The 21602-nt window shown below is 28.7% G+C and overlaps 2 protein-coding genes across 3 annotated transcripts; both read left to right on the top strand.

Moving 5' to 3' along the window:
- Nucleotides 1-255: 255 nt before the first annotated feature.
- Nucleotides 256-15215, top strand: LOC125858477 (HVA22-like protein e). 2 transcript variants are annotated; one of them, XM_049538267.1, is made up of 6 exons: nucleotides 256-444; nucleotides 5062-5123; nucleotides 5211-5237; nucleotides 5314-5436; nucleotides 5717-5858; nucleotides 15083-15215. In XM_049538267.1, exons 2-6 carry the CDS (start codon nucleotides 5077-5079, stop codon nucleotides 15092-15094), a joined length of 351 nt encoding a protein of 116 aa, XP_049394224.1. In that variant the 5' UTR covers nucleotides 256-444; nucleotides 5062-5076; the 3' UTR covers nucleotides 15095-15215. The 2 variants fall into 2 exon arrangements, with proteins under 2 accessions (XP_049394224.1, XP_049394225.1); XM_049538268.1 differs by lacking the exon at nucleotides 15083-15215 and adding an exon at nucleotides 6084-6334.
- On the top strand, nucleotides 13880-15214 carry LOC125858476 (HVA22-like protein e). Its single transcript, XM_049538266.1, has 5 exons — nucleotides 13880-13960; nucleotides 14069-14095; nucleotides 14183-14305; nucleotides 14654-14855; nucleotides 15083-15214. The coding sequence occupies exons 1-5, from the start codon at nucleotides 13914-13916 to the stop codon at nucleotides 15092-15094; spliced, it is 411 nt and encodes a 136-aa protein (XP_049394223.1). The 5' UTR covers nucleotides 13880-13913; the 3' UTR covers nucleotides 15095-15214.
- Nucleotides 15216-21602: the final 6387 nt, after the last annotated feature.

Below are 21602 nucleotides of genomic sequence, written 5' to 3'. Positions count from 1 at the left end.
ATTAATTTAAATTGGCTACATTTGAACTTCATTGGCTATAGTTGCAATCTATTGACAAACCTTGTTTTCAACCCATTAGAGAGACCAACCGTTGGGGCCTTTTTATGATTTCCAGCCCAATCTTCTATCAAAACAATACTCTGACTGAAATCAGCGAATCCGAGCGAGCCGATTGAACGTTGGAGAAGACTCCAGGTGTTACAATCTCCTTGCACACTTCTCTCCATTCAAATTCGTACAAGAAATCCGAGCGAGAATTTGAATTTCGAATTCAATTTCATCCCCCCACAAATCTGCCCTAGTTTTTTTTACTGTTGAGAGGGGATTGACGGTCGAAAAAAAAGGATCATTTTTCTTCTGTTATTTTTGAGTAGTTGGTTCACCGTTGGTGGTGGTGGAAAGCTTTTCAACTCGTCATCCTCTCAGTTGGCTTCTCTCCAAAAGGTAAATTGTTTCCTTTTTGTCTACTAGCCTAATTTTCTTTAAGTTATTGTGTCCTATGTAGAGGCAACTTAAGGCTAGCTATTATTCTTTAAATTCTGCATATGGATAAATTATTACTAGCATTTGGAGCTTTTCAGTAATGTTATATTACTTGTCTGTTTGTTATTTTACATCTTTTACTGCTTGCTTCTGGATTAGTATGATTTAAGTAGGCGGAGGAGCGTTGAATCACATTATCAAATCATTCTTGCGAATCAAACATTAAGAACATGCATCCACATGAATGATGATATTGTAACTGAAATCAACGTAGTTACAATGATTTCTACATAGTGAAATATAAGTTACTAAATCTAATACCTCTAACTTATGCCGAAAACTTTCACTTTCTACCTAATATCAAAGATTAGTACTTTTCCTTTAATTAGTGCCAAGTATATTAGATAATTATTTCCCTTGACCCAGAGGCGTATCTAAGGGGGTCACCGGGTTCACGTGAACCCATGGTCCCCTCCCGAGATTATATATAGTAGTGTTATATTTTTAAAAAATATTGAAATATAGATGTGTGAACCCACACTCGGAGTATCACATAACGCGATTATGACTGGATGCACCTCTCTCCGAGAGGTTAGAAATTTGAATTTTATATTTATTTTATTTTATTTTTCTTTCTAAAATTAGATAACACTTCTCTAAGTGGTAATTGATAGCACTTTTGACCTATAAGTGGTAATATATATATTAATTTTAGACCTATAATTTTAAAATTTTAACGATTTTTAGTAGTAAGAACCTAAATGTTGAATCGATCAAATTTATATCATAGATCAACTTTTTTTTATAATAGTGCACCCATCATCTCAAAATCCTAGATACGCCTCTGCCTTGACCAAATTGTAATTTTCATTGATCTTTCTCTTACTTTGAGTTGTTATATTTACCAACTTTAAATTGATATATCTCTTCCATAATCCCACGAGGATGTAAAACAATCAGAGATGCATTAAGACTAAAGGAGTAAAGGGTGAATTTCCTTACATTTTCTTATTTGAATATATAGACACTAAGTAGGATTAATAGTCAGAAGCTATGTTGCTGGACTCTTCAAAAATGTCAAACGGGTGCAACAATATTTATTTTTGAAGAGTCCGAGCAGCTTAAGTTAGAAACCATTGTTTCAGAACCCTTTCTGATGATAAGATTTCAGAACCTGGAAAATATGTCCTTCCCTTAAATCACATTCACATGGCACATGCATTTCTAATAAATGGTGTATTAGCATTATACACCACAAGAACATGACAAAAGAAGAACATCAAGGGCCAAGGGGAGAGGGAATACTATAGTACCCTTACCACCGCTACAAACAGACCAAAAACAATGATTTTTTCATTCTTCTGAGCACTGGGAACTTAATGGTGGAAAGCTGACGAGGGCGGCGACTTGGTGGTGGAGCTGAGTTACCGCCGGTGTTGCTCCAGCGAAGAGAAAACAAAAAGAGAAAAAAGGTAAAAAGAAAAAATAAAACAAAAACTCAAAAGGAAACTTAAAAATTTTAAAAACAAAATAAAACAAAAACACAAAGAAAACAGAAAATCAATATAAAATAAAAATATAATTTTAAAATTAAAGTTTTAATTATTGTTTTTACCTCTCACTCTCTCAAAGTGAGTGAACTACACTTTTTTTGCCGCCTTAACATTTAGGGACCACTTTAAAATTGTTGAAAGGGATAATAGGACTTTCGTAACGAATAAGTGTGTAGTTGAAAATTGGATAATAGTTTAGAGAGACTTTTGGCTATTTTCTCTATAAAATTTCTAATTTATAATCAACATAAATGAAATAATATAAAATGAAAGAAGTGCATACATAGAATTTGAAAGTTGGTTAGAGAGATGCTGTTTCATGCATTGTATGGAATGGAACCTCTCACCGACCACTTCCTCGATAACATGATCACGTGACTTCTCTTCCCGGGAAATGCCATCATCATATTATTTATATATAAATAAATAGTAATTAAACAGCAGCATTGAAGAAGCTGATATGCTTAATTGGTTATGCCCATTCTTTTGTTTTATTTTTATTTTTAATTTGTTTATACTACATGTTAAATAAAAGTCAGATCACCAATAAATTAAAACGGTGGGACTATATATACATGGAAAAAGGTAAAAAAATATCCTTAATCTATTAGAAATGGTTAAAAAATGCTCTCTTTAATTATTGATTTAAAAATACCTTTAATCTTTTTTTAGGTTAAAAAATGCCCTTTAATTAACAGAAATATGACATGGAATTTAACTAAATAAATGGCCAATTTTCATTGATCCACCTAATTTTTTATCAAATAAAAAAAACCCACCCATCCCAATACCCAAACCCATTTTCACCATCAATTTTAAGCCTTTCTCTGCTCTTTCTTCTTCCTCTGTTTTCTTTCTTTAAAAAACAACATTCAATTTAAAAAACAACAGTAAATTGCAGCACTTAACTGGCCAAAAAACAGATACATTGCACTATTTAACAAAACAACATTTAAAATATGCATTTTAACAGCTAAATTGCAACAAGTATGATAAATAAAATGTGAATTTTAAGCTAAAAAACAACTTTCAACCCAATAAACAAAAATTAAAATGAAAGTTTGAAATCAAAAAATAACAACTAAATGTAGATTCAAATCCACCAAAATTACACAGTAGATTTCTTATCCATTTCTCGACCAAAATAAGTTTAGAACTGTATTAACAAGTCTCGTATTATATTGTTGAAATTTTAAATTGTTGGTTACTGATGCCGCAAGGTGGGAATTTACATATCCGCGTCCACATCATGAAATGATTTGCAATCAATCTTCAATAGCGATTACGTGATTAGCCTTGATTATGAGAAGCAAATAAATTTTTAAACATTGAATTTAAATGAAGGAAACAAAATTAAATCAAGTTAAATTGGCAGATGGGAGAAGGGGGAGGAGAAGAAAGAATGAAGAGAGATAACAGTTGGGTTAGACTTACTAGAAACGGGTTTGGGTGTTGGGATGGGTGGGTGGGTTTTTTTTTATTTGATAAAAAAAATTAGGTGGACCAATGAAAATTGACCATTTGTTAAGTTAAATTCCATGTCATATTTCTGTTAACTAAATGACATTTTTGAACCTAAAAATAACGTTAAGGACATTTTTAAACCAAAAGGTGGAAGGAGGGTATTTTTGAACCATTTCTAATAGGTAGAGGGCATTTTTGATCCTTTTCCCTATATACATTACACAACAAATTGATGTAGTATTTCTTCGCGGTATACATGCTACAGTTACGCTTACGAATTCTTCGAAATAGTAACTATTTTTGTGTTAATTAAACACGGGTAAGTTACAGGGACGGAGCTACAGTGTAAATGAGGTTTCGGACGATCCACTGTCTTTTACGTAGACCTATATACATAATATAAAATCATGTACAAATATATGTAAATATTGTGTGCGAACCCACATCAAACTAAAGTGGGTGGCACAGTGGTAAGCGTGCGAGCAACGCTGATTTCTTTGGATGAGGGTTCAAGCCCCACGGGAAATTATTCAATTTTTTATTTTAATTCAATTTTTCTGATTTTTTTTTATTTTGGATTAATAATGTGCTTTATGCCTATCTTTTACCTTCATTTAATTCAATTTTTTCTATATAGATTTTCCTAAATTCTTTTTCAAACAATAAAAGCAGAAAATTGATACTTGAAAATAATAAAAAAATAGTGTCATACTCCAAAACAACTTCTTACTATTAGTTTCAAAATAGATAATTGTAAGTAACAAAAATATAGTGTCATACTCTAAACTATTGATTTCTTTTGAAGCATTCAATAAAACGTTAAACCCAAAATTTAATTTTTAAAAAGTTAGGATTCTAATTTTTACTACCAACTTCATTGCTACTGCTTGTTGTCAAAGTGCAGACCTCTGCCCCGGTAAGTACTATTTACTCTTCTCAATTCCTCCTCGACTCTCCCTTTTCTCTTTTTTTATTATTTGTCTTTACATTGTATAACAATTTATTCAAAGATCTTATTTTTAATCTTTGATTTTAGGACTGCTTCGTATTAATAATTGATTATATTAATTAAGTTATTGTTTGCTTCTGGGAACTTCAACTTTCAAGGCAAGAGTGGCTCAAGAGTGAAGCAAGTAAAACCTTCCCTTTAAGTTCCAAAAATATTAATGGTGAATTTAATAATTTTAATTTTACTTAAAATAATATTGAGATTATAGAAAAGAATGTTCAAAATTTATACTAATTAAAACATAACACTTATCTACCTTTTACCAAATAATATTTTAGAACTTTGAAATAAATAACTCAAATCTTCATATTAATAAATGAAGTATTTGAATGTGTACCAAATGATGCATCATTTCTGTTTTCAAAACTTAACAACTTGTCGAGTGCAATTATAATGATATGCTTATAGGCTAATTATAATGATATGCTTTAGAACTCACAAACATCAAATTCTGACTCCGCCTCTAGTAAGTTATCTTTTTTAACCGTACATTTTCCCTCCAAGCTAAGCTAATTACTTATTGAATTCCAATCTTTTGTTCTTTTATTTCAGTTGGCTAGAATAATTATGAGCAAATTGTGGGCTTTGCTTACTCACCTCCATGCTCTTGCCGGGTACTAATTCACTAACCTCTTTCATTAATCTTTTTAGTTTAACCATATAATAATACTGATTTTGTATTTGAATAAATATGCATGCAGGCCAGTGGTGATGTTACTCTATCCTTTGTAAGTAATTCATCTGTTTATTAAATAAAACATTTGTTATATATATAATTATCGTGTATGAAAAGTTTTTTTGTAGATATGCATCAGTAGTAGCAATAGAGAGCACATCAAAGTTGGATGATGAACAATGGCTTGCTTATTGGATTCTATACTCTTTTCTTACTCTTATGGAGATGCTTCTTCAACCTATTCTACAATGGTAATTAACTAAAAAATTGATTTTAATTCAACTTTATATGTAGCAATGGAGGCAAACTTGCATTAGCATAGGTTGTCTACGTACATTCATTATTAAAATATTACTCTATTTTTCCATTGAAATTTTCTATTGAAAAATGTTTAGTGAAAAATAGGTGAGAAAATCATGTTTTACACCTCTTGGGGTGTGATTCTTATTCGGACCCTGATAATGAAAAGTGTTTTGTGTATGAGACTCTCCATGTAATTGTGAATGTTAATTTGGGTGCATGTATTGGTAGGATACCAATTTGGTATGAGGTGAAATTGGGAATGGTGGCATGGTTGGTTCTTCCCCAATTCAGAGGAGCTGCTTTTATCTATAACAAATTTGTGAGGGAAAAACTCATCAAGAAATATGGATCTTCATATATCCTCAAGAAGGTGAAATTCTAACTTTTTCCCTTTTTTATTTTTTATTTTCTTGTTTCTATTAAGATAAATACTCTATGACAAATTTCACTTTAAAAGAATGAGCAAAAGAAAAGAAAAAGTAGTAAAGGAGGAAAATGGAAGGAATTATTACTAGCTTATTAACTTTAGTTAAAGTGCATGTGATTAATTGTTTGGCTTTGATCATTTCAATGTATTTTTTTTTTTTTTGGACAGGGAGATCATTAATTTAAAGTCATTGAGGATGGATGCAGCATCAAATTAGGCTATGAATGGTCTTAATTATGTGGATATGTGCCACATCAAGATAATGTAGTTATGTTGTTGTAGATCAAATAGACATTGCTTGTTAATATGAATGTTATGTATCAATTAGTATCTAACATTAGCTTTGATATGTGCTTGTACTCTTTAATTTACAGTTCAAAAATAGAAATAAAAAAATAAAATTAGCTGGTCGGTTTCTCTAATGTGTATGGTTAGTTATTTTCATTGTAATTTTGAAATTTGAATGCATTACATGCTTAAAGGATAAACAGTAAAAGGGAGGATTGCCCAAATCTATATAAGCAAATCATCAATCTATTCCTCAATTAATGTGAGATTGTAACTCATTCTAAGTGGACTGGGATGTCAAACGGAGAATAATCTGACTCTGATAGCATATAAAGATATGACACTGGAACATAACTCAACTACAAAAGCTATCTCGCGAGAATCTAGTGGAACTATATATAACCTATTCTAACTTAAACCAAGAATAGTATTTTTCACAATCAATGAGTAATGTTATATAATAGCAAATCAAATATCATTTTTATCAAATTTTCAATTACTAAGTAATGTTTATAAAAATAATTTATCTATAATTATGTAATGAGTGATGTGATTGCATAAATTATAGAATATTGTTTGCCTCATTAATGCATATAACTTGACCTCTTTTTTTCTGTGTTATTTTCCTTTCTTTGTGTTCTTGGATTCTGTTTTTATTTGGTAAAAAGATGTCGGTTTGACGAGACAAATCTTAGTGAAGCAAAAAGCAATTACTTAATTCAACATTTATTAAAGATACCAATAAGCATTCTAAACATCCACAAATAAATCTTCATATGCATGTTACTAAAAATTACGAGAAGTTCTACATTTAGCTAATTTTACAATCACAAATAATTTTTGAAGTCCTATTTTCTAGGGTTAAAGTCCTGCTAAAAAGACTAGCGCAATATATCATATGATTAAAAAAATTCAATAAAATGGCTGAATTTATATAGTATAATATATCGATATTGTATAATAATGTATAACTGTGAATGTATGATATATAACCATATATTAGAAATGTATATACATTTATATTCACCGTTTATACAAAATTTATATATTGCATTAGTTCGTCTTTCTCAATGAATTGAGCTTATAAATGAACAAACTATTATCCCGCTCAAATTCAAACAGATTAGCAGATTGAGTTTGATTTTTGCCTCTTTAACTAACATATGCCAATTATAATCCTGAAATTATAACAGGCAGGGGGTGTTTTGATAACACCCGTTTGATTAAACGAAGGGCTATCAACTCAATGCCATTTATCAATATCATACTTAAACTAGAACTCGGTTTCCCTTCTAAGTTCTAACAGCTACGTTCCTCTATATTTTAAAGTGAAAAGTAATGAGAAGAAGAAACTTTATTATATCTCACTTAAAACTTATTTACTTCTCCTTCTGTTTTAATTTACGTGAACGATTTGACCAGACATAAGAAAAGACTTTGTTATGCGTTTGTACTTATTAAAGTTATTTTAGTGCTTACTCTTAGTTTACTTTTCTTCACAAAAAAGTATTAACTCAAACTCAATAAGGATGAAAAATGAGGATTGTGCCATTAAATAGGGAATATTTATTTCAGGACGGACTAAAAAAAAGATATCACATTAATTGAAACAAAAAGAAGTATTAGTTTTCTATCTTAATATTAAAAAATTCTACTTATATAATTCTATATATGCTTTGATTACGTACCTATATGGTTATATGCTTTGCACGGTCACTTGATTAGTATATCATAATTTAAACTTATTTTAGTGAGCACGAAACATCTATCTCCCTTCCTCTAATCTTATTAAATAAGTATTTTTTCTCCATTTTTAATTTGTTTCTCTACCTTTTTCTCACATGTTATGACTAATGAGTGACTAATCCACACTACGTATTAATAAGTAACACAACTTCTTAGGTAGGCAATAGGCACCTTTCAAGCAGGATATATATATATATATATATATATTTTGATCGTGTATGTGCCTACTTGGACTTATTAATTAAATGAATTATTGATAATCAAATCAAACAAATATATTCTCCTTTGTAAAAATGCTCACTATTTTAGCAGGAGTTCACGGCGTTGGCCAAGCGGTGAAAACAATATCTTGCAAGAGTGTAAGATAGAATTGTCCATAATAGATACAACTTAGTTCGAGTTTTTCTCTCCTCACATAACTTAAGCTTAATATATCAAACGTACCTTTTCTATAGGAAATTTAATTTAAAAACTTACGAGATATATCTAGTCTTTCTCAACATTTTTCCGTAATTCTATTATGAATTTTGACATAAATTTCATCTTGCCTGAATATTTTAGGATCATTTCTTCATAGTCTCTAAAAATATCTCAAAAAATAGCATCTTCATTTTCACACTACTATTACAAAAAAGGATAACTTGATGCACAAAACATCTCACATTAAACATGAGAAAATAAGTTAGAAATCCACTTGTTTTCCAAGAAGACATTTTTTAGAAAAACATTTTTCATGAAAACAATTTCCTTCATACCAAACACATTCTAACCATGTGTCTTTTCCTACCTACAACACGTACACCTCATATTCAACCACATCCCAAATAAGTAAGAAACAACTTATTTTCCATTTTTTCTAAGAATATTTTCCTAACCAGGGAAACTTTTTTTTTTCCTAAGAAATATTTTATTTCATACTGAAGACATGCGAAGAGAAAATGTTCGATATTAAACATTAGCAATATTACAATATTCATCATATATACAAAGTAGGGAATTTATTCGTTTCACATAGCTAAAGCATGAAACCTGCCTAATAAACGATATATTTGCATGATGCTATAATATAATTAAAGATGTCAAATTAATATCATATATATTTAGCTGGTCCTATATATGTTCCAAACATAAAGTTGAAATGGGCGTCTTAAATAAACCTTTTTGAAGTCTAGGTTAATTACATTTAAGAAGTAATATTACATGTAATAAATAGGTTGTTTAATATATATTCCCTTTAATTCTCCCCAAAAAAGAAAAAACGAAGTAATATTACATATTTACATTACTAAAAAATGGTTGAAGGGAACAAGTTGTCTCAAAATACTCCTTTGCTTTTCTTCAAACACCCATGCATGTTTTTCTTTGTTGTTATATCATCTCATGTTAGTTAAGAAATTTGGACTAGGCATATAGAGGATTACTAGTTTTTTGTGATCGATTTTGATATATAATTTTTTAAAATTAAAATATTAGATCTAGACTCATTTGTCTACTTATTTTACTCGATATTGAGCTCATATATGATTTCTAACTTTGGAAAAATATCAAATTAAGTAATCACCTTTTAATTGAATGTTATTAAGAATGTCGGTTAGATAGTCAATCATTTTAAAAGTCAAGAATTGAATCGGATTTAGCTGTTTGGATTCTACATAAATCTAACTATTCATTAATTTTAAAATTTTAAATAACTTTTTTTTTAAATTGTATTTTTCTACTAAAATGATCATGAAAATGAAATAAGTAAAGTTGAATGATTATGAAAGTTATTTACTAGATAAAATTGAATGACTTTTGAAAAACAAATAAAATTGAATAAATAATAGATAAAATAATTTTAAAAAAACAAGTAATCATTCCGGCCCATTACATAATGATTGGATAACCAAAATATTTAAAATGGCTCTCCCATGCACCTTGAGCTGTGGAGATTATGTTCATGTAACTTGTATCTTATGATCAATGTGAAGTGCACACTATTTATAATTAAGAGGTTGTAAGTTTTTTTTTCATGTTCAATTTATTTGTCATTCATTTTAAGCTAAAGATCGTTTTAGCATAAAAAAATATTTTTTTAATTGATTAAGTCAAACTACAAGTAATTTGATTTCACAAATTTTGAGATATGTAGGTTGAGTTTAATGTTCAAAATTTAATTGTATTTAAAGAAACCTTTACTCGTCTTATAACTCTCAAACTCTTTGTCTCTCCATAATCCAAAGATGGAATAATAGGTTTTAAATCTTTAAAATCATGTTTTAAATCTTGAATTGTATATAAGTGACTCACATAACATGAGATATGTAAAGAATTCGGTATCAAATTTAACCAAAAAACTTCTTAAATTTTATATATCTATTACTTTTTTCAAGTAATAAATTAGTGGTTCGATAAAATTGAATCTGTCAATTTTCTTTGTTCAAACTCTCTTTCATCAATCCTAACCAAAAGATGGGACCATTGTATGTTGACACCTATTTTTTATCATCCACAATTTGATTAATTTTTTAGACTCTTCAATTTCATATTCCCTTGCCCCCATATCAAAGATAAATGATTCATTTTACTTGTTCAATTTTAAAAAATAATTTTTTTAGTTATATATATAAATATTTAATAACCAAAAAATCAAAAAAATTAAATTTAAAATTTCAAAATATCATTATTAAAATCAGTTTAGTANAAACACATTCTAACCATGTGTCTTTTCCTACCTACAACACGTACACCTCATATTCAACCACATCCCAAATAAGTAAGAAACAACTTATTTTCCATTTTTTCTAAGAATATTTTCCTAACCAGGGAAACTTTTTTTTTTCCTAAGAAATATTTTATTTCATACTGAAGACATGCGAAGAGAAAATGTTCGATATTAAACATTAGCAATATTACAATATTCATCATATATACAAAGTAGGGAATTTATTCGTTTCACATAGCTAAAGCATGAAACCTGCCTAATAAACGATATATTTGCATGATGCTATAATATAATTAAAGATGTCAAATTAATGCTATCATATATATTTAGCTGGTCCTATATATGTTCCAAACATAAAGTTGAAATGGGCGTCTTAAATAAACCTTTTTGAAGTCTAGGTTAATTACATTTAAGAAGTAATATTACATGTAATAAATAGGTTGTTTAATATATATTCCCTTTAATTCTCCCCAAAAAAGAAAAAACGAAGTAATATTACATATTTACATTACTAAAAAATGGTTGAAGGGGACAAGTTGTCTCAAAATACTCCTTTGCTTTTCTTCAAACACCCATGTTTTTCTTTGTTGTTATATCATCTCATGTTAGTTAAGAAATTTGGACTAAGCATATAGAGGATTACTAGTTTTTTGTGATCGATTTTGATATATAATTTTTTAAAATTAAAATATTAGATCTAGACTCATTTGTCTACTTATTTTACTCTATATTGAGCTCATATATGATTTCTAACTTTGGAAAAATATCAAATTAAGTAATCACCTTTTAATTGAATGTTATTAAGAATGTCGTTTAGATAGTCAATCATTTTAAAAGTCAAGAATTGAATCAAATTTAGCTGTTTGGATTCTAAATAAATCTAACTATTCATTAATTTTAAATTTTTAAATAACTTTTATTTTTAAATTGTATTTTTCTACTAAAATGATCATGAAAATGGAATAAGTAAAGTTGAATGACTATGGAAGTTTTTACTAGATAAAATTGAATGACTTTTGAAAAACAAATAAAACTGAATAAATAATAGATAAAATAATTTTAAAAAAACAAGTAATCATTCCGGCCCATTACATAATGATTGGATAACCAAATTATTTAAAATGGCTCTCCCATGCACCTTAAGCTGTGGAGATTATGTTCATGTAACTTGTATCTTATGATCAATGTGAAGTGCACATTATTTATAATTAAGAGGTTATAAGTTTTTTTTTTGATGTTCAATTTATTTGTCATTCATTTTAAGCTAAAGACCGTTTTAGCATAAAAAAATATTTTTTTAATCGATTAAGTCAAATTATAAGTAATTTGATTTCACAAATTTTGAGATATGTAGATTGAGTTTAATGTTCAAAATTTAACTGTATTTAAAGTATAACTCTCAAGCTCTTTGTCTCTCCATAATCCAAAGATGGAATAATAGGTTTTAAATCTTTAAAATCATGTTTTAAATCTTGAATTGTATATAAGTGACTCACATAACATGAGATATGTAAAGAATTCGGTATCAAATTTAACCAAAAAACTTCTTAAATTTTATATATCTATTACTTTTTTCAAGTAATAAATTAGTGGTTCGATAAAATTGAATCTGTCAATTTTCTTTGTTCAAACTCTCTTTCATCAATCCTAACCAAAAGATGGGACCATTGTATGTTGACACCTATTTTTTATCATCCACAATTTGATTAATTTTTTAGACTCTTCAATTTCATATTCCCTTGCCCCCATATCAAAGATAAATGATTCATTTTACTTGTTCAATTTTAAAAAATAATTTTTTTAGTTATATATATAAATATTTAATAACCAAAAAATCAAAAAAATTAAATTTAAAATTTCAAAATATCATTATTAAAATCAGTTTAGTAGATAAACTCTTAATAAATTTTACTAAGGAAAGAAGTGCATACCTAGAATTGTATTGATGATGGTCAGAACAAATTAAAAGTTGGTTAGAGAGAGATGCTGTTTCCTGCATGCATTGTATGGAATGGAACCTCTCACCGCCCACTTCATCGATAACATGATCACGTGACTTCTCTTCTTGGGAAATGCCATCTATTATATTCATATATAAATAATTAAACACCAGCATCAAGGAAGCTGATACTTCTTCCGTTTCTATTTATATGCCACTATTTTTTATTTCAGGTACAATAAGAAATTGAGTAAGTTTATTGTTTTATCTGTATTTAATTTTTTTTAAGTCAATTTTTCAATCAATGAATATGAATTAATTTATTTTGATCAATTAATTTGACCAATGAACATTAATTATTTAGTTAGTTTTTTTTGGTCAAATATATATTTTCAAGGTTAATAATTCACAAGGGTAAAAAAGAAAAAATATTGTAATTTATGCACTAATTTTATAAAGTGACAAGTATTATGGATCAACTATTTATCATAAGAATGACATCTAAAAAGGTAAGGAGGTTTAATTATTGGTTATGCCATTCTTTTGTTTTAATTTTATTTTTAATTTATTACATCAAATTTAGATTATCAACGGATTAAAACGGAGGGACTATATATGCCATTACACAACAAATTAATGTAGTAAATCCCATAGAGACGTTTGAGAAACTTGCACCTCGTGGTAATAGTGTGAATTAATTGCCACTTGCAGTCTCTTTTTAGCTATATCGCCTCTCTCCACTCTTCCTTTATCTTGCCTCTCTCCACTTTCATATATATACAAGTACAAATTATACATATACATATACAATTATATGACATATATACAAATATAATTTGCCTCTGGCTCTTCTCTCTCTTCCAATCTCGCTCGTCAGATATACAAATACATATGTATATCTATTATATATATACAATTATACATATATAATAATTCGATAGATATATAAATACAATTTATTCCTTCCCCTCTTTCGCTCGGCTCTCGATCTCCTCCATGTAACATATAGCTACGAGCAAACTATAGATATGAGTAAGTTGTTTGTAGTGACTATTCACGAAATTTTCTCATTTTCCCTCTAATTAATTAGCTAATTACTTATTGGACCAGTATCATGAGTGTGAGTTTATTAAGTTAGATTTGGTTTAGGAAATCTTAGATCGTGTCGGTACGTAAAGTTGTAAATGGAGTTGGTCGGTGGAGAACCTAGAACGTCACGTCAAAGACCAGAATCAAATGCCATTTTTGACACTATAAATATGTTGTCTTCGTCAATTATTGAAATCCAAATTACAATTGGCTAGATTAAAGACCATAAATCATGAGCAAATTGTGGGCATTGCTTACTCATCTACATGCTTTAGCCGGGTACTAATTACTAGTAATTAACTTCTTTCATTTCTTAACCATGGCTGAATTAGTCTTTTTAGTTTACCCTTATAATTATTCTGATTTTCTTTTTAAATAAATATGCAGGCCAGTGGTGATGTTACTCTATCCTCTGTAAGTAATTCATCTCTTTATATAAAATATTTGTTTTATATGTAAGTATCAAAAGTTTAACTATTATTTTTTTGGTTTATTGTGTAGATATGCATCAGTAGTAGCAATAGAGAGCACATCAAAGTTGGATGATGAACAATGGCTTGCTTATTGGATTCTATACTCTTTTCTTACTCTTATGGAGATGCTTCTTCAACCTATTCTACAATGGTAATTAACTAAAAAATTGATTTTAATTCAACTTTATATGTAGCAATGGAGGCAAACTTGCATTAGCGTAGGTTGTCTACGTACACTCATTATTTTCCATTGAAATTTCCTATTGAAAAATGTTCAGTAGCGATGCCCACATACATATCTAGATTGAATAGGTGAGAGTCTTAATTGAACGAGAATTTGTTACCATTATACGTTTTCTCAATGAACTGGTTCAGTGAAAAATAAATGAGAAAATCATGTTTTACACCTCTTGGGGTGTGATTCTTATTCGGATCCTACTAATGAAAAATGTTTTGTGTACGAGACTGTTCATGTTAATTTGGGTGATTATATTGGTAGGATACCAATTTGGTATGAGGTGAAATTGGGAATGGTGGCATGGTTGGTTCTTCCCCAATTCAGAGGAGCTGCTTTTATCTATAACAAATTTGTGAGGGAAAAACTCATCAAGAAGTATGGATCTTCATATATCCACCACAAGTCTCAATCTCCAGATGGAAAAATCAAAAACAAAATTGTGGATTACATCACCCTCAAGAAGGTGAAATTCTAACTTTTTCCCTTTTTTTATTTTTTATTTTCTTGTTTCTATTAAAATAATAAAAATACTCCATGACAAATTTCACTTTAAAAGAATGATACAAAAGAAAAAGTAGTAAAGGAGGAAAATGGAAGGAATTATTATTAGCTTATTAACTTTAGTTAAAGTGAATGTGATTAATTGTTTGAGTTGATCATTTCAATGTAGCTTTTTTTTTTTTTGGACAGGGAGATCATTAATTTAAAGTCATTGAGGATGGATGCAGCATCAAATTAGGCTATGAATGGTCTTAATTATGTGGATATGTGCCACATCAAGATAATGTAGTTATGTTGTTGTAGATCAAATAGACATTGCTGCTAATATGAATGTTATGTATTAATTAGTATCTAACATGATCTTTGATATGTGTTTGTACTCTTTAATTTACAATTCAAAAAAAATAAAATTAAATTAAGATTAGCTGGTCGGTTTCTCTAATGTGTGTGGTTGGTTATTTTCATTGTAATTTTGAAATTTGAATGCTTCATTACATGCTTAGATAAACAGTAAAGGGAGGATTGTCCAAATGTATATAAGCAAATCATCAGAGAATAATCTGATTCTCATAGCATATAAAGATATGACACTGGAGCATAACTCAACTATAAAAGCTATCTCGTGAGAATCTATAAAAGCACACTATCTGTTCATTCACTAACTAATGTGGAACTATATATAACCTATTCTAACTTAAACCAAGAACAATATTTTTCACAATCAGTGAGTAATGTTATATAATAGCAAAACAATTATCATTTTTATCAAATTTTCAATTACTAAGTATTGTTTATAAAAGTAATTTATCTATAATTATGTAATGAGTGATGTGATTGTATAAATTATAGAATATTGTTTGCACCATTAATGCATATAACTTGACCTCTTTTTTTCTTTGTTATTTTCCTTTCTTTGAGTTCTTGGATTCTGTTTTTACTTGGTAAAAAATGTCGGTTTGACGAGACAAATCTTAGTGAAGTAGAAAGCAATTATTGTCTTTCAGCCCAAAGAGAAAATCACTATAGACACTATTTAGATCAGGGTGGTAAATGAGTTGTCTGAATTAAATTTGAACATATTAAAATGACTGCGTGAAGATAAATTAGATCAATATTAGACTGAACAATCCGTTATAGTCTAATCCGTGCAACTTAATCCAACTTTTATTAAAGATACCAATAAGCATTCTAAACATCCACAAATAAAGGAAAAATTACCAAAGTATACACCATTAGTTACGGTATTCTCAATATTTCCATACCATTTTAAAATAATACGAAAATCCCTTTTTTTCACTCAAAACCCAACTGTCGGATACATTATTTCATTCCACTCCTAACTCACGTTTTTAACTCCTATATTTACTTCTTCAATTTCTCCCTCTTTTCACTCACATAATCAAATCAGTTGCCACATTAATCAAAATTTGAATTTCAAGAGGTTTTTCTCTCAATTCAACTAATTTCAGATCTGTAGATACTTTCATCTTCTTCGTTTTTTCTTGTTTCAGCATTTTGTCTAATACATATGGATGCTCCTTCATTTAGCATTGGGATTACCCAAATAGTTACACCTAATACTAATCGAATCTTTGATTCTAATAATCTCAAATGGACAAAAAACAGATCTAAAAGGTTGCAGGATCCTTTAACAATGGTAAGTCAAAGTTCAGAGAAGGCAAAACCGAAAAAGGATGTACCTGCATCATCGAAAGCAAAGGTTGAAAAACAACAAAAAAAAAGAGGTAGAAAGGTTGTCCCTGCCATATCTTGACCTACACTATCCAGTGTATGTATTTTGAACTATGTATTTTAGTATTTATTTATTTTGTTTTAAATTTATGTCTTCCCTTGTTGAACTATTGGATCCACAACATTCGTTTGAGGTGGAATTTGTTCAAGATATTATGCAACAAGAAAGTGACAGTCTGTAACTATTGAATCAATTTTTCTTTACTTACACATTTGATCTGTTTTTATAATGTATCTTCTTCTTTTTTTGTAGTGACTGCGGAATGTTTTTTGCTATTTTTGTTGAATTTCTGAGCGATGAAATCAACATCCCATCTAATGATTTTCGAAGTGACTATCGTCGCACAAGATATGCAACATTGTTATGAAAGTATGGTCTCAACAAGGCCGAGACGGGATATGTTAGCGAGAATGATGATTCTACAAGGTTGAAGAGTGACTACACTCCACCAACAGAAGATGATCTTGTTAATGTAGAATAGATTTTTATGTATCGATTCACCGACAGTTGTTGATGATCTATTGTTTTTAAGATACATTAATTAGTGTTTTTAAGTATTTCTTTCCTTTTGAAGATACTACTTCTAAATGTGAAGAGTTTTTATGTTGAAAATTGTTTATTTCGCTTTTCATTTTGTTTTCAATATATTTAATACCTTGTTAAATTTTGTCTCTTATAAGTATAGTACACATCACTATAGTTGATACTATATTATTAGCAGATACAAGATTTTCTGAAAAATTATTATGTATATGATACACGATTACTTTCGATTTAACAAACTTGTGTGTATCACAACACCTGATACTATATTTCTATACTTGATACAAATCAGTTAATTTTCAATATATTTAGTACCTTTTAACGTTATGTCTCTTATAAATTTGGTACAAATGACTACACTTGATACTATATTATAAGCTGATACAAATTTACCAAAAAATATATTATATGATACACAATTATTATTTATCATGCTTTCAAAATCACAAATTGATGTGTCTCACAAAATCTGATACTATATATTTACAATTGTTACAATCCTTTTAATTTGTAATATATTTAGTACCTTTTAACATTATGTCTCTTATCCGATACACATCACAACTCTTATACGATACATATCATAACACTTGATACTATATTATCCGATACAAAATTTTTCAAAGAATTAAGTATCAGATTCATTATGTTAAACAAATCATTGCAATGTAATAGTATTTTCAGTACTTGTTAGCGGTTACATATACATTAATTACTTAACCAATACAATGTATATTTTAAAAATAACTTTGTATCAAACACAAAACAATACACAATATGTATACCCGATTCACTTTATCAAAAATTAACAATAAAAAACTATAGGCAGAACTGAAAAACATAACATTTCAATTTATTGAATCAGAAATTAGTAAGCTAAAAGTACTTTTTAATGTAAACATTTGTAACAATGGGGAAAAAATGTTATAATTGGAGAATTATTAGATCTTAAAAAATAAAGTACTCCAAAAAAGTATTGATCAAGATTCTTTCGGGAAGAAAGTACAAGTTCTTCGATTGTGACCTTTTTGTCCACATCGCCCACAACTGTTCGTGTTTGTTGTTAGTTTTTCATATGGATTCTCCTTCTTTTTTTTCCTTGATCTACTGGGCATTCTTTTATATCTTGGTGGCAAGACAACTTCTTCCAAAACACATTCTGGAACTGAACAATCACTTTTGTTCGGCATTGATTCCATTGAAATTGCATAACACACTAATACATAGCTGCAATTGTACCAAATATATTTATTATTTAATGTTTATTGTATCATTCCAAAACAATATTACACTTCAAGATACATTATTATAACTCAGCTCAACGGATCATATATACTCTTAGTTTACATACATATTATTGTCCCCACAGTTTTACATGTTTTAGATACATATAAAAAAATGATACAAAACACACATATGTACCACAATTATCCGTTTCTATTCATTGATACATTAAAAGAACGAAGAAGTATTTCAAACGTATATGATACTTTGTAATTATCAAGCAATGATACACAAATCTAAACACCTTACACATATGATGCAACAACAATACATAAGATGCAACCTAATTATGAATATAATTTGCAAATAACAGTGTATCATGAATAATATAGTAACAAACAAATTTAAAAAAACAAAGAAAGTTATACGATCTGTGTATCACAAGATTATTTGTTCACATACTTTTTGTTATCATATCTTTTAACTCAGCTGCAATGGCGGAAATAAGGTTCATGAATAAAATATTTTCCCCAACCACTATCCCATCACTTCTGTGTTGCTCGTACCTAACATCACTTTCCTATATTCCCGAATGTCTTAACAATATCGAAATATTCATTATGAATCTTCACAAAATTTCGCTGCAATTTTTTTGAATCAAGCTTCTGCTGTGTTTTGGAAGAACAAGGAGACACAATTTAACAATTTGAAATTTTAATTTCCTAGTTATGTTACCTTTTTGTGAATGACTGATTGTTAGAAGAAAGAAACGTACGCTTGATTTGTGGGATTCAATAATACTTTCTGTTTTTAGTCCCTTATTTAGCGCAGTAAACTGATAACAAAAGTGTCTAAATTAATGTATCATCCTCACAATTATGTATCCGAAAGATATAAAAAAGAAGGGATTTTTGTAATTAATGAAAGATTAGGGATATGATGTAATTTATCTATTACACTATGTGGTTTGCATAATTTTTACACAAATAAATCTTCATATGTATATTACTAAAAATTACAGGAAGTTCTACATTTATCTAATTTTACGATCACAAATTTTTGAAGTCCTATTTTCTAGTGTTAAAGTCCTGCTAAAAAGACTAGCGCAATATATCATATGATAAAAAAAAAAAAAAGGGAAAATTGTATGAAATAGCAAATTATTAATTCAAATTAAATGTTATAGCCATAGTTTATTTTAATTGTAATTCGCAGCAAACATCCCTTTTATTTGCCATCTGATTCGATATACAATTAGTCATTTTCGGTATACAATTAGCCATGTAAAATGGGTTTGTGTTTATATAAAGCGAGAGAAAAGTGTATATACAAATACAAATACATATATTTTCGTCCTATACACTTATAATTATACAAATTACAATGTATAAATGAATTTATACAAAACTGAACAATTTGTATAAAATTGGACGTTTGTAGCGAATTATACAAATCAAAAGCTCCATGGCAAACATAAAACTTGCTTTGGAGCGCAACTATGCAAACTATAGTTACAACATACAAATATGATTTTTATGTTTGCTATATGTGAAAGTCGCTAAAAAAAATCAATTAAATGGCTGAATTTATATAGTATAATATATCGATATTGTATAATAATGTATAACTGTGAGTGTATGATATATAACCATGTATTAGAAATGTATATACATTTATATTCACTGTTTATACAAGATTTATATATTGCATTAGTTCGTCTTATTTCTCAATGAATTCATGAGCTTATAAATAGACAGACTATTACCCTGCCCAAATTCAAATGGATTAGCGGATTGAGTTTTATTTTTGCCTCTTTAATTAACATATGTCAATTATAATCCTCAAATAACATGCCGGGGGTGTTTTAACACACCCGTTTGATTAATCGAAGGGCTATCAACTCAATGTCATTTATCAATACTTAAACTAGAAGTCAGCTTCCCTTCTAAGTTCTAACAGCCACGTTCCTCTATATTTTAAAATGAAAAGTAATAAGACGAAGAAACTTTATTATATCTCACTTAAAACTTATTTACTTCTCCTTCTGTTTTAATTTATGTGAACTCCTTGATCGGACATAAGAAAAGGCTTTATTATGTGTTTGCACTAAAGTTATTTTAATGCTTACTTTTAGTTGACTTTTCTTCACAATAAAGTATTAACTGAAACTCAATAAGGGTAAAAAAATGAGGGTTATTGCCATTAAATATGAAATTTTTTTAAGAACCACCTTAAAAAAAGTGTCACATGAATTAAAACCAAAAGAATAGTAATTTTCTATCTTAATATTAAAGAATGCTACTTATATAATCCTACATGTGATTTGAGTACGTACCTATATGGTTATATGCTTTGCACGGCCACTTAATTAGTATATCATATTTTAAACTTATTTTAGTGAGTACGAAACATCTATCTACCTTCCTCTAATCTTATTAATAAGTATTTTTTCTCTCTTTTACTCCATTTTTAATTTGTTTCGCTACCTTTTTCTCACATGTTATGACTAATGAGTGACTAATCCACACTACGTATTTATAAGTAACACTACTTCTTAGATAGGTAATAGGCACCTTTCAAGCAGGATATATATATTAATTAATTAATCGTGTATGTGCCTACTTGGCCTTATTAATTAAATGAATTATTGATAATCAAATCAAACAAATATATGCTCCTCTGTAAAAATGCTCACTATTTTAGCAGGAGTTCACGGTGTCTGCCGCGCAGTGAAAACAATATCTTGCAGAGAGTGTAAGATAGAATTGTCCATAATAGATACAACTTAGTTCAAGTTTTTTTATCCTCACATAACGTAAGTTTAATGCATCAAATGATCCTTTTTAAAGGAAATTAATTTAAAAATTTACGAGATATATCTAGTCTTTCTCAACATTTTTCCATAATTCTATAATGAATTTTGACATAAATTTTATCTTGTCTGAATATTTTAGGATCATTTCTTCGTAGTCTCAAAAAATAGCATCTTCATTTTGACACTACTATTGTAAAAAAAGATAACTTGATGCATAAAACATCTCGCATTAACAGAAAGGTCCGCCCCTTATGTTGACAGTCTTTCCTAATACAAATATTAATGGCTCGAACCTATAACGTAGTTTAGTATGATATTTCTTTCTCTAATTCTTCGTTGAACAAAGCATCCAAATACATTGACATTTACAGTTC

The sequence above is a fragment of the Solanum stenotomum genome, chromosome 3 (genome assembly GCF_019186545.1).
Source record: "Solanum stenotomum isolate F172 chromosome 3, ASM1918654v1, whole genome shotgun sequence".
Lineage (NCBI taxonomy): Eukaryota > Viridiplantae > Streptophyta > Magnoliopsida > Solanales > Solanaceae > Solanum > Solanum stenotomum.
Note: the sequence above shows the minus strand (reverse complement) of the source record. Positions and strands in the feature narration are given on the sequence as shown.

Excerpts from the sequence above, each read along its gene's own strand:
- LOC125858477 (XM_049538267.1), top strand. The coding sequence starts at position 5,077 with ATGAGCAAATTGTGGGCTTTGCTTACTCACCTCCATGCTCTTGCCGG. Across the intron at positions 5,124-5,210 it reads CACCTCCATGCTCTTGCCGG|GCCAGTGGTGATGTTACTCT; the intron begins GTACTAATTCAC and ends ATATGCATGCAG. Across the intron at positions 5,238-5,313 it reads GTGATGTTACTCTATCCTTT|ATATGCATCAGTAGTAGCAA; the intron begins GTAAGTAATTCA and ends GTTTTTTTGTAG.
- LOC125858476 (XM_049538266.1), top strand. The coding sequence starts at position 13,914 with ATGAGCAAATTGTGGGCATTGCTTACTCATCTACATGCTTTAGCCGG. Across the intron at positions 13,961-14,068 it reads CATCTACATGCTTTAGCCGG|GCCAGTGGTGATGTTACTCT; the intron begins GTACTAATTACT and ends ATAAATATGCAG. Across the intron at positions 14,306-14,653 it reads CTTCAACCTATTCTACAATG|GATACCAATTTGGTATGAGG; the intron begins GTAATTAACTAA and ends TTATATTGGTAG.